The sequence below is a fragment of the Phocoena sinus genome, chromosome 9, assembly GCF_008692025.1.
Source record: "Phocoena sinus isolate mPhoSin1 chromosome 9, mPhoSin1.pri, whole genome shotgun sequence".
NCBI lineage: Eukaryota > Metazoa > Chordata > Mammalia > Artiodactyla > Phocoenidae > Phocoena > Phocoena sinus.
The window spans coordinates 12,616,962-12,634,430 of record NC_045771.1 but is presented as its reverse complement, the minus strand read 5'-3'; the positions used below and the strand labels follow the sequence as shown (position 1 = coordinate 12,634,430).

Here is a 17,469-nt window from a genome sequence, read left to right as displayed (position 1 = left end):
TATTAAGCATATTTCTAGAAATTTATCCTTCAGAAATAACCAGATGATACATAATGTAGACAGTCTGAAAATGTTGGTGAAAGTGAATGTATTAAGGTTAAAAAAAATACTCTGTTAAAAAGAGGAATCTTAAAAAGAAAGATAAGATTTCTAATTATACATTTCCTTTATACTCAGTCTCTGATGATATGTACTTCCAGTGTTTTGTTCATGTTCTTTAACCTTGTTCTTCGCGCTGATGATTGAATACCAATGAATGGATTGAGTTCAGTGAGTATGTATGTGATTGTGGCTCGAGATTAGCCTCATTCAGAGTGCCGAGAGCTTTTTATCTTTGTGACAATTATAAAAATATATGATCCTGTGCTGCTTATCACCAGCAGCAGCAGCACATTTGTTTTTCTATCCTCTTTGTAAAAATAAAAGCAAATGCAATAAAATATTCAAAGACAGTGAGGCTGCCGTGTAATAGCTCAAAATGTTCATTTATCATTAAAAAAGAGTCCATTCAGAGTCTGAAAGAGGCCTGAGGGGTGTGGAATGCTTGAAAATTAGGATCTCTTGTAGAGCTATGTTCACTGTATTTATAATAGCAAAATATGTGAAACAAACTAATCAGGCCACTGATGAGAAATACATTTTGGTACATGTATTTAAAATGTTCTCTATTGACATGGTAAGATGTTCATTGTATCTTGTTAAATGAAAAACCAGGTTGACGTGGTTTGCAGCAAATGATTTCATATTTACTTAAAAAAGAGGTACTCCCACCTATAATTGAGTTTTGTGAATGATGGAGGTAAGGCTCCAGTTTTATATTCTTTCTACATAGAAAGCCAGTTGTCCAAGCACCATTTATTGAAATGTCCTTCCCCCCCACCCCACTGATCTGCAGTAAACCTCTGTCATTCGTCAAGTATCTGTATACATGGAGATGTTTCTAGTCTATTCTTTTGCTCTATTTTTCTATATTTGTACTAATACTATGTTTCTCTTAATCATTATAGTTTTATAGTAAGTCCTTCTATGTTTTTCTTCTTAAAGAGTCTCTTGGCTGTTCTTGGCTCTCCGACTTCTATAAATCCTTTAGAATGTCTATTAAGTTCCACATAAAAATCTGTTGTAACATTGCTCAGCATTACATTGAACCTGTAGATCAATTTGCGGAGAAATGACATTTCTACAATATTGACTCTTCTATCGTATGCATATGGCGTATCTTCATTTATTTAGGTTTTTACTGTCTTTCAATGAAGTTTTATAGTTTTCTCTATAAGATTTTGTCTTGCTGGGTAGATTCCTAGTTATCTTAATTTTTGATACTGTTGTAAACAGTATCTCTTAAATTGTTATGTTTTTAACTATCTGATTGATGGACATGTAATGATTTTTTATATTGACGTGCATCAGCAACCTAACAATTATTATGTTAAGTTTATGGATTCCTTTAGGTTTTCTATAGATTCAGTCGTATCAACTACCAATAGTGCAGTTGATATGATTTTTCCCTTTCAAACACTTAACCTTCTTCTTATCTTTTGTCTTATCGCATAGGCTAGGGCCTCAGTACAGTGTTGAACACAAGCAGTGATGGCAGGCGTCCCTGTCTCATTCCTGATTGAGAGAGAAAGGCTTCACTGCTTCATTCTTGAGTCTGATGGGGTTTTTGGTAGATACCCTTTATCAGATTAAGGAAGTCCCCTTCCACTGCTATCCTAGTTTGCTCAGAGTTTTTATCATGAGTGCATCTTTAATTTTATCAAGTACCTTTCCAGCCACTACTGAGATAAGGCTTTTTCTCGCTGAACCTGTCATTGTAGCCTAACACATTGATTTTCGCACTTGCACTCTTAACAAAAGTCAAATCCTTGACTCGCGTGTGTATCTACTTATCCCCTTCCATGTCTAGATACATTTCAGTCTTGGCATGTCCAAAACTGAGCTACCGGTCTTCCCTTCCACCCCCGAACCTGCCTTCTCCTGCGTCTTCCTGCAGCGCAGCCGATTGTAATTCCACCCTTCTCATTGTTCAGGCCAAACATCTGGCTCCTCTTTCTCGTGGCATCAAATCTCAGAGGAAGTCCTGGCGGCTTCACCTTCTAAGTATTGCCAGCGCGTCTCACAGTGTCCGCTGCCAGCTGATCCAAGGCACCATCGTCTTTCAGCCCGATTATTACAATATGTTCCTAAGGGGTCTCCCCGCCCTTTCCCCTTTTCTTCTCCTTTAAACACAGTAGCCAGAGAGACCCTAATTTTAAAAAAGCCAAATCATATTTCTCTGCTTAGAACCTTCCAGTGGCTCCGCACTTCACTCAGCCTAACGGCCAACTTCCTCGCGGGGGTGCACAAGGCCCTACTGCTGCAGTGCCTGAACCCTCTGATTCCATCTCCTCTCATCCCCTTTTCTCACTCTGCTCCAGCCATACTGGCCTCCTCGCTGTTCTTTCCCACGTCAGGCCTGCTCCCACCTAAGGCCCCTGCCCTGGCAGTGCCCTTTGTGGGGCCTGCGCTTCCCTAGACCGGTGGTTCTCAAAGTGTGGGCCTTGGGTCAGCAGCAGTAGCGTCGCTTGGGACCTTGTTAGAAATGAAGATTTTCTTGGGGCTCACTCTAGATCTACTGAACCATAAGCTCTGACCTGTGTTTTAACAGGCCCTCCAGGTGACGTTTGCTAGAGTTTGCCCTGGATTTCCACAATGCCCTCACCTCCTTCAGGTGTCTGCTTAGAGGTTACCTTGTCAGTGAGGCCTACCTGGACCCCTCTTTAAAAACGCCACCAATCGTGCTTGCTTCGGTAGCACATATACTGAAAGTGCCACCAATACCACCTTTTGTCTCATTTTTATAATATACTGTAATACTTCTAATATACTCTATAATTTGCCGTTTATGCTAATATACATACACAGTCCACAATTTACTATTTTTATACAGTTATACTCTAACATACTTCTAATATACATGAAGTTTATTATTTTATTATGGTTGTGTTTTGTTTATCCCTTCCACTCTCTGGTAGAATGTAAGTTCTTTGTAGGCAGAAATTGTTTTTTTCATTCATTGACACAACCCTAGCACTTAGAAGAGTTCATGGTACACAGGTGACAATAAGTCATTTAACAAAAGGTGACCCTGGAGCAGAGTTATCCCTCTATGTTTTGTAATTCCTAGTTGAGATGTAAGGTTGTGCTTTGATAGTGCCCTTTAATCTTAGGCACAGGCTGTCAGCTCTCAGAGGCCTGGGGGTGATCCTGGGGCTACAGATTTTGAAGCTGTCCAAAAATAAACAAACCTCTATTTGAAGCAGACACAGAAGCGTTGGGATTTACAGAGGGCCAGGTTTGTACCGCTAGCCACCAACTGGTGGTAAATTGTGGGCAGTGGCACAGGAACCAAGCCTGTTTTTATAGCCACTTCCTAGTAGCTCAATTCTTCCAGAACATTCTGTGGTTGGGAATGTAGAGTTTTAAAAACATTGCCATGGCATAAAAGGATTGCTGCTCTTCACCTCTGGTCACATACCAAGTTTGCATGTAGAGCATTTAAAAAAAAACGCAGATACTTGGGGGCTCTCCACATCCAGAAGCTGATCCAGCCAGTGTGGCATGGTGATGACGTACAGTGAGGGTGGAGACTTGCTGGGAGAGAGGGGCTGAAAGCTTGGCCTGCCAGGGAGGGGATCCTAGAGACTACAACAGCTACGATTATTAGTGAGTGGCAGAACTTGACAACCCTCCAAGCCTGAGTGTTTACCTAGCTTATGTATGTAGTAAAAAAACAAGCAAACAATAGAGATGAATTTTATGGTATGTAAATACCACTTCAATAAAGGTCTTAATGTAAAAAGGACTGAGGATATATTCAGGATAAAGTCATTGAAAGTAAAGTCCCCTCTAATACACAGCTCCAACCGCGACCCTCTAAGGCTAAAGGAGGGCACCAGGCTGCATAAGCCAAACTTCAGAGCATTAATTCTCGTTTTCCTAACCTTTTTAGAGCAAAGAAGACTTTATGAACATCTGCATGGAGCCCAACACGGTCAGCAAAGGAGACTTCATAACTATAGGGTAAGTGGACTGGGGTCCGTAGGCTGTGAGGCTTTAAGTACTTTGCGTTCTCAGTCTTTACCAGTCTGAGTGCCCATGCACTCCAAGACAGAGATCCAACCGAGGACTTGCCTGGTTTGGGAACCATAGCATCCTTTCTTCATTTGAGTTGGCATGTGTAGTGTACCTCTCCTACTTTGGCCTCCCCCATTCATTTCGGGAAGATCAGAGTATGGGAGCCGTCTTTGTCTTTCGACTGAAATGACAGGATTCAGTGTGGTGTGGTATCATGCCCAGAATTTTAGCTTCAGGGTCAGAACCACTGGGTACAAATCTTGATTTTGCCACTCACTGGCCTTATGACTTGGACAAATCCTTTACCTTCTCTGAATCCTTTTCCCTGTGTATAGAATGGTGTGGTATAATCACCTCTATCAGGATTGTTTTTGAGTCTCATACAAGGGACTGTGTGGGAAAACTCTTTTTCAGTGTGAAGCACTTCACAGCATCCATTACCATTCATGTCAGCCCACCTTGCCCTCTTCCCAGGGCATTGATGGAAAGGTGTTGAGTACCTTGGACATTTTCCAGGCTTTTTTCCCTTTTCCACTACAAAATACCCTTCCAGGTCCTGTCTGATTTATTAAGTCCTACCTCTGCCAGAATTTTATTGGTTAAGGATGCTCTCAACCCTCTGCCAGCCTTCAAAGCATCTGAGGAGGCTGTGTGTTACCATGCCAACTGGGAATCGTCTCAGCTTTTTATGAGCTCTGTCTCAGAGCTCCCTCTGGTGCCCATCTAAGGATTAGACATTTCTGCTGCAGCAGCCGCGTCTCCATGGCTACTTCATTCTCTGCACCAGCACCGGCAGTACAATGTCTTTCATCAGTGTGTGTTATTCTTGCCTTTGGTACCAATTCTTCAGTTGCTGAAGAGCTGCTTCTGCAGCCTTTGATTTACTTAACTGTAGTGTAAGGAAGAAGGGAAAAGTCTTTCTTCTCCTAGGAAGGGTCCACAAGCCACACAGTGTCTTAATTGAAAGTCTGGCCAGTGGGACCAGCTATATTTGAATCTCCTTCATAATACTGACATCCAAAAATAGGAAGAAAAACCGGTGATACTGCTTAAATTAGACGAAGTCATTATGTTCTGCGTTGTTGCTGTCGTCATCTTCAGCAGAAATAACATGGTTTCCTTTTGGTCTCTACAGGAAGTGAAATCAAGTAATGTCCGTTTCCTCTGGGTATCTGATAAGAACATTGTAAAGCTGCTTTAGAAAATGGATGAAGTTTCATAGATGAAAGAATTACTCTTGTTAATTAATGATAAAGAATGGACTGAGATTAGCTTTTACCCCTTTTCCACTGACCCTAACTGGCGGTATATACACAAGGGGGAGTGTGTGTGTGTGTGCGTGCGTGTGCGTGCGCGTGTGGACAGGCTGATAATTCTACTCTAAAGCCACGTAGTCAAAGTAAAGATGCGCTATGCTAAGTAGACTGTTTATATCAATATGGAGACTCATTCAAGAACTACTCAGTCTGGTTGTTCATATAAATAACCAGTTTACATTAGAATAAAAAATTTTCTCCTTTAAGTAATAGACTCACAAGAAGTACCAAATATCAAAAGTTTAGTACTTTTTTCTAAAGAATTTCATTTCATTCCAATTTTTAAATTTGAGTTTTTTAAATAGCCCAGGAATTAGGTATACATGGAACTATTTAAAAATAAAAAACAATTCAGAGAAAAATCAGTCTTAACTTCAAGCACAGTTCTCTGCAGTAAATAAACCTGCTCAAACTAGAGCGTATCTCAACACTCAGCAAGAATCGCTGGGGGAAAAATTATTCACAGAACCCCGTGGTTCAAGAGATTATGAGTCCATCTATTTCGTATCATCAGAAGACAGGCAGAACCTGCTATGTTCTTGCAGTTGAATGCAGCTGCCAGCACTGGTTTCCAAGCTTGCTTTTTCCTGTACCAACAGAAGTAAAAAGGTGAGAGACCCCAAGGTGCGTGCTGACGGCACCGAGTGTCTTCAGGCCAGCCGCTGCACTTTGCTTCTTCCTGAGGTGAGCGGGGGTGAGCTGTCCCAGAGCTTGTGGTTCTTTCCCGGTCTGTCTTCCTTCCTGTTTTCTTCCCCCTCCTTCCTATGAACAGACCCTTTTTTAGGTACCTTATACGTGCTGAGCACTGTGCCAGGCTCTGGGCTACATTAAGGGAGACCTGAAAAGATGACGGAAGCCCCTTCTGAGTCACGGGTTTAGAGTTGACTCCTGAAGACTTCCGGTGTTGTCAAGCCAAGGTTCTGTACAGTGATCCTTAGGTCTCCCGAGCTTTCATTTTTCTGAATGTAAATTATGCAGATAGCTACTATACCCACAAAGTTCTCCAGTTAGCAAATGTTAACAGTGGATTATGGCTTCACTTTTTTTTTTTTATTTATTTTTGGCTGCATTGGGTCTTCGTTGCTGCGCGCGGGCTTTCTCTAGTTGCTGTGAGCGGGGGCTACTCTTTGTTGTGGTGCACGGGCTTCTCTTGTTGTGGAGCATGGGCTCTAGGCGCAGGGGCTTCAGTAGTTGTGGCACGTGGGCTCAGTAGTTGTGGCTCGTGGGTTCTAGAGCGCAGGCTCAGTAGCTGTGGCACACGGTCTTAGTTGCTCCGCGGCATGTGGGATCTTCCCAGACCAGGGCTTGAACCCGTCCCCTGCATTGGCAGGCAGATTCTTAACCACTGTGCCACCACGGAAGTCCTAGCTTCACATTTTTAAAAAAGGATCTGGAAGCAGTTTTCAGGATGGCAGTAAATTTTTCTGTACTGGGAAATGCCAAGCTTAGTAGAATAACCTGTAAGTGGAAAAAAACTTACTACAGGCGGCTTCTGAAGACTTGTGGCTGTTAAACTAAGGTGTTCAAAAAGGCAGGTGTCCCCACAGTGGCTGGCACCGTAGTTTCAACACAGCAAATGTTGAATTAAATGCATGAGTTACAGAAGGGTTTTATAGAGTCTGTAATATTAATGTTGCTATACCTGAGGTATAAAGCTAAGCGAGTCCTAAAGAACCATGAGAGTCATCAAGTGGCTGCAATGGCTTTCCTCAGAGATTGGCTGTTTCTCGCTTTTCATTTGAGAAAGATTAGGGCTGAGGACATACACGTATGTCCTATGACTTCCTTAAAGACGTGACAGGACCCTGTCTTACAGTAAGCATTTGAAAATGATAACCTTGTTTCACAAATCCCAGAATACTCTGGGAGGAGACAGAGGCCACTGAACCTTTTTCATGGTGGTAGAATAGGGCTATTTCCAGAACCAGCCCCGTGTCTGACACAGGCACCGAAATACTCTTTTCAAAGAACATTAGACCAGAGCCTCAGAGAGGAGGACCTTTTCCCTAGCAACCTGCTCCGGTGCTCTAGTGATGACGAATTCCAGCCAGCGTGGGCGTGAGCTGCTGTGAATATTCTCTTCTTCACAGGGAACAGGGGGCTCCTTCAGCATCGACAGCGAGGAATACGAGGCGATGCCCGTGCAGGTGAAACTGCTCCCCAGGAAACTACAGTTCTTCTGTGACCCTCGGAAGAGGGAGCAGCTGCTGCAAAGCACGGCCCAGTGAGTGGGCTGCAAGCGGGCGCCCGAGACTGCACTCTAGGCTACCCTGGGACCAAAAGGGAACCAAGGCCTCCCCGTCCCTGCAGCGCTGTCAGAGGATCCCAAGGGCCTGTTCGTGGCAAGTACCCTCCACCCTCCTCTCTAGTGCTTCCCAGCTTTGCAGCCAGCTTCCCAGCAGTGCATGCTTTGACTCTGCTGTGACAGCCCGTCCCTTCTACATACTGCTTTTCCTCAGGCTAGTTCCAGGAAATCCCCACCCTCAATGGATGGAGAAGGGCTAGAGCTTGTTCGCTCCCCGGTGGGAAGCAGGGTCCTGGGCTGAGTGGCTCGTCCTCTCCTGGTGGGCTCTGTGGCCGCCCTGGGAAATCTGGGGAAGCGCCTGCCCTCTGCGGCCTCGTCCCGTTCCCCAGGCTCCTCCATGGGTGCTGCTACTTTGCGAGCTCCAATTCTTAGCGTCTTTCAGTTCTCTCCTTAATCAAAAACATACCTGAGGTGTTTCCCTCTTCAGCCATGGCTGAGATACTGTAAAATACGTTTTTTCCCCCCGAAGTCATGCTTCTTAAATGTTGGTTTGCATGAGAACCACCTGGGGTGCATGTTGAAAACTGACTCACTTGGGGCCCAACCCAAATCTAGTAACTCAGTCTGGGGCTGGAGCCCAGGAATCTGCATTTTTAAAAAGGTGTCCACCTTCCCCAGGTGGTTCTACTACAAGAGGTGTCCCCCAAACTGAACAGGACACAGTCTTGTAAAGCAGCGGTCCACACACTACTCTGCTTAGGTACTTCCTAAAAGTATTTTGAAAAATCACGTATCCCCTCAGTTTTAAGTTGACAGCTAAAATTTTTCATGGAAGTTAGCTGCCAAAGTATGTACTTTCTGGTGTCATGTAAATGTTGATATTTTAAAATAAAACTGTTACATCACTGTCTTCAACATATTCAGTGTAATTGAAATACATAACAATTTAACGGTCATCCTCCATTTACAAAAATAAGTTTTTTGTCATTGAAAATGTCGATTATCCTTGTATGGTTATCTCCAAACCACTTTCAGCAAATGCTATCATAATGTAATGTTTTTATGCTTGAAATTTTCTTTCCATTGGACCTATCTTCTTGCCACCAAAAAATGTAAGTGAAAGTAACTTTTTTTTAGTTCTTCAAGTGTTAACTCAGTACAGAATAAATGTTATAAATTACTGAAATACAATTGATGAATATTATAAATTTTTGATAATTAAAAAATCAACATTTTATTAGAATGCTCTTTATCCTAGAGTTCATTTATCAAAAAGCAGTTTTTCTGTGTTGTTTATTCAAGTTTTTAAAAAATTTTTGTATTGGAGGTTAGTTTCAGGTGTACAGCAAAGTGATTCAGTTATACGTATACATGTATCTATTCTTTTTCAGATTCTTTTCCCATTAGTTTATTACAGAGTACTGAGCAGAGCTCCCTGTGCTATACAAGCAGGTCCTTGTTGGTTATCTATTTTAAATATAGCAGTGTGTACATGTCAATCCCAAACTCCCAGTCTTCCCCCCCTAGTAACTATAAGTTCCTTCTCTAAGTCTGTCTCTGTTTTGTAAATAAGTTCATTTGTATCATTTTTTTTTTTAGATTCTGCATATAAGCGCTATCATGATATGTCTTTCTCTGACTTATATCAGTATGATAATCTCCAGGTCCACCCATGTTTCTGCAAGTGGCATTATTTCATTCATTCCATTGTACATATGTACCACATCTTCTTTATCCACTCCTCTGTCGATGGACATTTAGGTTGCTTCCGTGTCTTGGCTATTGTAAACAGCACTGCAGTGAATACTGGGGCGCGTGTATCCTTTCAAACCATGTTTTTCTCCAGATATATGCCCAGGAGTGGGATTGCTGGCTCATGTGGTAGCTCTATTTTTAGTTTCTTAAGGAACCTCCATGCTGTTCTCCACAGTGGCTGTACCAATTTACATTCCCACCAACAGTGCAAGAGGGCACCCTTTTCTCCACACCCTCTCCAGCATTTATTGTTTGTAGACTTTTTGATGTTGGCCGTTCTGACTGGTGTGAGGTGATACCTCATTGTAGTTTTGACTTGCATTCCTCTAATGATTAGTGATGTTGAGCATCCTTTCATGTGTCTGTATGTCTTCTTTGGAGAAATGTCTATTTAGGTCTTCTGCCCATTTTTGGATTGGGTTGTTTTTTTTTGATATTGAGTCTCATGAGCTGTTGGGAGATTAATCCCTTATCCGTCACATCGTTTGCAGAGATTTTCTCCCATTCTGTGGGTTGTCTTTTCATTTTGTTTATGTCTTTCCTTCCTCTTTTGTTCTCTTCTCTTGTGATTTCATGACTTTTAGTGTTGTTTGGATTCCTTTTTCCTTTCTGTGTGTGTATCTATTGTAGATTTTTGGTTTGCCGTTACCATGAGGTTTTGATAAAACAATCTTGTTTATATATCTGACTGCTATAAGTTGCTGGTCTTTTAATTTCAAATGCATTTCCAATATCCTGCATTTGTGCTGTCTTCTTAGAGTTGCTGGTTTTGATATATTTGTGTGCAGATGATTTCCTCCCTTTTCTGTATGTTTGCCTTTACTGGTGAGCTTTTCCATTCATAATTGTCTTGTTTCTAGTTTTGGCCTTGCCTTTTCTGCCTAGAGGAGTTCCTTTAGCATTTGTTGCAAAGCTGATTTGGTGGTGCTGAATTCTCTTAGCTTTTGCTCGTCTGTAAGGCTTTTGATTTCTCCATCAAATCTGAATGAGAGCCTTGTGGGGTAGAGTAATCTTGGTTGTAGGTTCTTCCCTTTCATCACTTTAAATATATCGTGCCACTCCCTTCTGGCCTACAGAGTTTCTGCTGAAAAACCAGCTGATAACCTTACGGGGACTCCCTTGTACATTATATGTTGCTTTTCCCTTGTTGCTTTTAATAATACTTTTTCTTTGTCTTCAATTTTTGCCAATTTGATTGCTATGTGTCTCAGCATATTCCTCCTTGGGTTTTATCCTGCCTGGGGACTCTGTGCTTCCTGGACTTGGATGACTGTTTCCTTTCCCATACTAGGGAAGTTTTCAGCTATTCTCTCTTCAAATATTTTCTCGGGTTCTCTCTCTCTGCTCCTTCTGGGATCCTGATAATGCAAATGTTGGTGTGTGTAATGTTGTCCTAGAGGTCTCCTGGATTTTCCTCATTTCTTTTCATTCTTTTCTCTTTGTTTTGTTCCATGGCAGTGATTTCCACCCTTCTGTCTTCCAGGTCACTTATCCGTTCTTCTGCCTCATTTATTCTGCTATTGATTCCTTCTAGTGTATTTTTCATTTCGGTTATTGTATTGTTCATCTCTGTTTGTTCTTTTAATCTTTTAGCTCTTTGTTAAACATTTCTTGTACCTTCTTGATCTGTGCCTCCATTCTTTTCTTGAGATCTTGGGTCATCTTTACTATCATTACTCTGAATTCTTCAGGTGGATTGCCTATCAGTTTTTTTTCTGGGGTTTTATCTTGTTCCTTCATCTGGGACATACTTCTCTGCCATCTCATTTTGCCTTTGTGACTGCGGTTTCCATTCTGCAGGCTGCAGAGTTGTAGTTCTTCTTGCTTGTGTGGTCTGCCCCCTGGTGGCCGAGGCTGTCTAAGAGGCTTGTGCAGGCTTCCTGGTGGGAGGGGGCTGGTGCCTGCCCACTCGTGGGTGGACCTGGGTCTTGTCCCTCTGGTGGGCAAGGCCGTGTCAGGGGTTGTGTTTATCGGGCAGCTGTGTTCTCAGCAGGACTTTAAGTAACCTACCTGTTGATGGGTGGGGCTGCGTTCCCACCCTGTTGGTTGTTTGGCCTGAGGCATCCTAGCACTGGCTGTTGGGTGGGGCGAGGTCTTGGTGAGAAAATGGTGGCCTCCAAAAGGGCTCATGCCGATGAACACTCTCCAGAACTACTGCCGCCAGTGTCCCTGTCCCCACAGTGAGCCACAGCCGCCTCCCGCCTCTGCAGGAGACCCTCCAATACTAGCAGGTAAGTTACGAGGTCTCTTGCTTTTTCCCTGGATTGTGGTGCACACGAGACCCTGTGTGCACCCTTCCAAGAGTGGAGTTTCTGTTTGCTCCAGTCCTGTGGAATTCCTGCAATCAAACCTCGCTGGCCTCCAAAGCCAGCTTCTCTGGGCGCTCCTCCTCCTGTTGCCAGACCCCCAGGCTGGGGAGCCTGACATGGGGCTCAGAACTTTCACTCCTGTGGGAGAACTTCTGTGGTATAATTATCTTCCAGTTTGTGGGTTGCCCACCTGGCACGTACGGGGTTTGATTTTATCACGATTGCACCCCTCCTACAATCTCATTGTGGCTGCTTCTTTGTCTTTGGATATAGGGTATCTTTTCTGGTAGGTTCCAGCGTTTTTTTTTTTGGTTGACGGTTGTTCAGCAGTTAGTCGTGATTCTGTTTCCGTAAGACGAGGTGAGCTCACGTCATTCTATTCCACCATTCTGTCTCCTCCCAAAAGCACATGTTATTTACAGCTAAGGTGAAACAAGGCTTAACCTTATAGATGTAAATACATAAGTAAGCAGATGGGATAGAAAAAATTCTGTTATCACAACGTCATGCAGTTCTCTTGAGCCGCATATCGAAAATCACAGTGACCTACCAACAGCTTGATTAGATCCCCCTTTAGTTTGTTGAAGACAGAGAACTAGAAACTTACCTACCTTGCTAAGGATTCGGTAGCTAGGCATGATAATCACCTTGGCGCCCCTGAGGTTTTTATATTCCAGAGGGCAGTGCACCACAGTAAGCTAGATGAGACGTAAGGTTTTCTTTTTGTAAAGAGGAAGGAAAATTGCACAAGGGGGAAGAGGGAAAGGAGAACTGGCTGGCTCGCCCTCGGGTAGATCAGTTTTAGGACAGTGCCGGCACCCACGAACCCCTTGGAGAGTGAAGACCAATGCTTAAAGGATTATAAAGCAGCTATGAAAAGACCATGACTGAAAAGCCCATAGAATAACAGAATACCTGTTTACCTCTGTGTTCTTCAGAGTGGTGTTAAAAGCTGTGCTTTTGCAAAAAAACAAAAAGCAGGCAGGTCCAAACATGCAGTCTAAGGAGCAGCCACTCCATACTGCCCATGGAGGGGAGAGGGAGTGCTGTGGTGTAAGAAAATACGGTCTACATGAGCCGAGAGAGTCTGGCATATATTGGTTCTATAAGAGAGCGCAACGGACCAGCACAGGATCTTGGCTACCAGCATGTATGTGTTTTAGTGATTCTAATTTTTCCATAGAAATAATGGAACATATGATTGGGGAAGGATATTTAATTCAGATGAGTTTTTATTCATTTTTAAATGTAAATATGTCCTAGTTCAAACTTTGTTTTCTTGATTCAGACTATTTTCTGAGAACATGGTTGCCTTATCATCTATTGCCTTCTCTCTGTTGTCCTTCCATATAAGGGCCACGTAAAGGATGTTTCAGCAGCTATGAGAGACCCTCGTCAGCTAGACCTGGAATGCTGAGGGGTCTGAGGAGAAGCCGAGTCCCCCCTTCTTGTTTAGTACAAACCTTTTGTCAGACTAATTTCACTCAAAAACCAAGAGTATTTCTATTAAAAACAGAGCAGATATTTTATATTAAATGTAGTTCAGTATAAAGACTTTTGCTTACCCCCATGGCCAATGTGTGTGCATGGTTGTAATTACCATGTGCCAGTGCTTTACACGTGCGACTGATGAGCTGTGTTCTCACAACCCTAGGAAATAGGTACTACGTGGTCATGTCACTTGGAAGGTAGGAACCTGGCTTGGAACACAGAGCTAACAATGTTAGGAATTGAGTCTCTACTGCCTTAAAATAACTCACGCCCCAGAAGGTTAAAAATAAAATGTGTGTTTGTGTGTCAGTATATAATGTTTGTTTTAAAGTAAACTTAAGTAGGAGGAAGATGTGAAACAAAAAAGCTTTGGTCTCCGTGGGGTCCTTCTCCAGAAGTTGTCTGATATGATGGAGGGTGCACAGTCCTGGCTTTTCTGATGGAATGGGGACGGTTATTTCCAACTTCAGTTTCCATTACCTGGAGAACGTGTATCCAGACCGTGGCCTCAAGGAGGACAGGCACCAGCTCTGGTTTCTTCCATCATCACCGTAAGCGAGGTCAGTGCTGAGCGCCATGGATTCTGCTTGTGCCCTGGGCTGTTGCTGCTTCCTACCACAAGCCGCATTTCTTGGACCAAGTGAAGGACTGCAGCACACGTGTTCATGTTAAAATGTGAATTTTAATTGTAAAAACTGTCTTCTGTAAATATAGTTATATCAGCCTCTCTGCATACAACTTGGTTCAGATATATACACATATGATATACACAGATGTTATCTGTACCACAGAACAAAATCAATTCAAGAAACATTTACTCTTCGGGATGAACCCCAGCTTCCTTTAGGCCTTTAAAATGATCACCATTGAAGAGAGAGAACAACACACCCAGATGCAGTAATATTCAGGGTGAGATCTATGAACTGTCTTACTAATTTCATACTATGAGGTAAACACTTGAAACAAAAACAGATTCCATTTCTCTTATTGCTGTAACTCGTACACTGGGGTATTAATCAAAGTAGGGGTTTGACATTTAAGGCGACAGGGAGACTATGCTGATCCTAACTTGGCAAAAACAGAACTTTTCCCAAGGCTTACAACTATTTCTTTTTCAAAAAAGGTTTCTCTCTGAGACCTATAAAAAAATTTAGCCAACAAACTTGGGATAAACAAAGGAGGTTAGTTTTGTTTTTCCTCTACTCTGTACCCCTAAAGTCTCCTACCCAGTCTGTTCAAAAGCACAGAATCTACAGCTTTCCTCACTGGTCGTGGAGGGCTAGACCGAAAATCATTTCCTGATGCTGCCTTCAAAATGTTTTGAGACTTTTATCTTTGCTTGATTTGGCCAAAGGAAGGAGTTTTCACTCCAATGTCAATGGTATATGTTAACAACCAGTGAACTCGGTGACCCGTGTGTGGATTTTTCATTTTGTGGGTCATCTCCAGCTAGTTCATAATACCCTACACCCCACCCCTGCATCCCCCAGCTGTCCTTAGAAAGCAAAGTAGACGTACATTAGTCTAAAGAGGCATTCCACAGCAAACAGAGGTAATTCACACCTATCCTTCCATGGTAGTTAAATAAATTTTCTGAATTTAGAGCCTATTACCTCTAAAAGCCCACTACGCTGAGCTTCTAGAATAAATGCTAAAGAGATGAAAGCAGGGCTTTACTTCTCCGTCATCATTTCTCTATCTAGCTCTGGAAAATTCTTGCTTCCTTTCTAAATGTGCAGTTTCACCAAATGGCCCCTGTGTTCCAGCTCCACAAATGAGTCAAAGTGCCAGTTATAAAACTACCCCTGCCTCTCATCTGCCTCCAGCTAAGAGGCCTAGAGGTCAGCAGGCTCACATTCACCCCCTTTCATACGAGAATCTTACTTAAGGTTGGTGAACGTGTGTCACCCTCCATCGGACTGTCAACTTTATCTCCTCAAGAGGCTGTGCGTGAGATTTCACAGGACAGCCCTTATTCACTCACCCAAACATTTAACTAACAAAACGCTTATGGGGTCTCAGCTGCTTCCAAATTGCAATACTGCCCGTTTCTTCTAGGATTATAGTTTTGAAATTTCCTTCCAACATCTGCATACTCAATTCACCACATAGTAATATCGATATAAAAATAAACTTCCATTTCTTATAAGAAAAACATGAACTAAATTCACAGTTAGCCTTTTTCCACAGCACTCCACCCCAGTAGCTCCGGGGAACAGAGGTATACTGGTAATACAAATGGAATATTAAAAATCCATGACTTGGGAGTAAAAGGAGCCCTGAACTCCTCTTCTCCTACCTGAATCACAAAAGGGCTTTCCTGAAATGAGAGGGGACGGACTGCCCTGCTGGAGTGAGCCCCAGGTCTGCAGGATCCTCACTGCAGGGCACTAAGTACAGCAGGAATGCAGGGAAAAGACCCGAGGACTGGCCCTTTCGCAGAGTCTGAGCCCACCAGCCAGGAACCTAACGGGGAGATGAAAGCCCGTGTGAGACACGCCAGTCCCCATACTAACCTTGCCTGTTTGAGAACTGTCATCACGCCAAAGCAAGTTCACTGTCTTATTCAGCAGCACCCTCCCCCTCCTCTACCTCTGCAAGTATGATCCGTCCTGGGAGTGGAGGAAGCACCTCAGCTCATTCCCTGGGCTCTAAAGTTTCATTTAAAACAAAACAAAACAAAACAGTCCCTGAGGTCCCCGCCTCTTCCTGGAGGGTTGCCCTACTGCCGTTAAAAGGTTAACTCTTCACTGCCCTTTACAAAAGGTTCCCCAAAGGCCTCGGTTTAAAGGTGAATAATCTCACCTTTGTCTTGCGTTTGAAGGGCTTTCAGTGTATCAAGACAAATAGCAAGTTCATCCTCGTAACCACCAGAATGAAAAACAGTGACTCAGCTATGATTTCACTTATCTTTATCTTCTAGCTAAAATATAGGTGGTTACACTGATAAATGAATCTTCACACGTGGTGCTGAGAATTGTCTGCACCCTGTGCTATAGTTAAACTTCCCATCTTGATTTTCACGTGGGACAAAACAAGGTAAGTTATAAATGCAAATTCCTATGCTAAATTATTTCTATCGCTCTATCAATGAATCTAGCGTCCCTTCTTCAGCCAAATGGAAGACATGATGCCAGGATGAAGGATGGCTCCGGGGGACAGATGCTTGCTGATCCACGGCAATCCTAACTCACCGAGGGCTGTACAGGCACTTACACTAGAAGGGATCGACACCAGGCCTAAGGAGTGCTTCCTGCCTAGCAAAAGCCAAAGCTAATTCTAAACTATTATTTGGCCCATACTTTTTGGTCTGGTGAAAGTTAAGTCCTACCATTTCTGACTCCTCAAGAGTCCTAATCCAGAGGACAACTGGACATTGTCCCAAAGGCTGAATGGTACCATCTGCCCAGCCTGCATAAGTGAAAAGTCCACTTCACCAGCACTCTGTCGTACCTTACAGACATCAACAAACCCCAAGCTTGGGTTCTAGGTCCCACAAGGATTCTCGCCACCGAGAGTTTCTTCTAACTTGACTCAGGGGTGACCTGGCAGCCCCCGTGTCTCAGGTCAGCAGTATTTCTAAGTTAGGACGTAGCTCGCAGCTTGGTGTTAGATCAGGCTTAAAGTCCCCCAGCAGGACCGCACCAGCTGGCACAGTGGGCCGTGGGGAGGGAGGGAGGTGGTCCAAGGGTCTAGAGGGACAGGAGGCCACCATCAGTGGACCCGAGGCTCCGACCTGCTCCAGAAGGCCACAGTAGCAGCAGTAAGTCCTATCCCTTCTGGGGACAGGGAAAGGGACATTCCCCAAAGCTTCCAAACAAAAGCAGGGGGTTTCTCAGAAAATATTTCCACAGTGACACAGAAGCAGGTCTGTGTGGCTTCTAGCTTCTACCGTCCCTGTGCAGGGAGCCTTGCCTGGTACCTCACCTACGAACTCCCCTTTCAGGGACCTGGCAGCAAGTGACGCTGTGGGTGCTGCCCACCTGAGAGAGCCTTCAAACGGTGACCTCTGACCTCGGGAGCAAGAGGCTCCACATCTGCATTCTTGGGGGGCGACAGGCAGTGACGAGGGTAACCACAGGGCAACGGCGCGCCGGCTGGCCCAGCAGAGGGCACGGCACTAGACTCCCGCCGCCCCCCCCGCCCCCACACACGCAGGAAGCTGGCAATGCAGGGAAGAACCAATTCTTGGGTTTCCTCTTCAAGGCCGGCCGAGCCCAGGGTGCGTATGACC

General features: G+C 43.8%; 1 protein-coding gene across 8 annotated transcripts in view; it reads left to right on the top strand.

Annotated features, from left to right (window-relative positions):
* AGK (acylglycerol kinase) overlaps nucleotides 1-8,923 on the top strand; it is a 126,107-nt gene extending 117,184 nt beyond the window's left edge. For 5 of the 8 annotated variants that reach the window (XM_032642229.1, XM_032642227.1, XM_032642233.1 and 2 more), the window contains 3 exons: nucleotides 3,995-4,065; nucleotides 6,035-6,119; nucleotides 7,526-8,597. In XM_032642229.1, the coding sequence (XP_032498120.1) occupies nucleotides 3,995-4,065; nucleotides 6,035-6,119; nucleotides 7,526-7,663 (294 nt within the window). In that variant the 3' untranslated portion in view covers nucleotides 7,664-8,597. Of the gene's footprint in view, nucleotides 1-3,994; nucleotides 4,066-6,034; nucleotides 6,120-7,525 lie in introns of all 8 variants that reach the window. The other 3 variants (XR_004351339.1, XM_032642231.1, XM_032642232.1) reach the window with 3 other exon arrangements.
* Nucleotides 8,924-17,469: the final 8,546 nt, after the last annotated feature.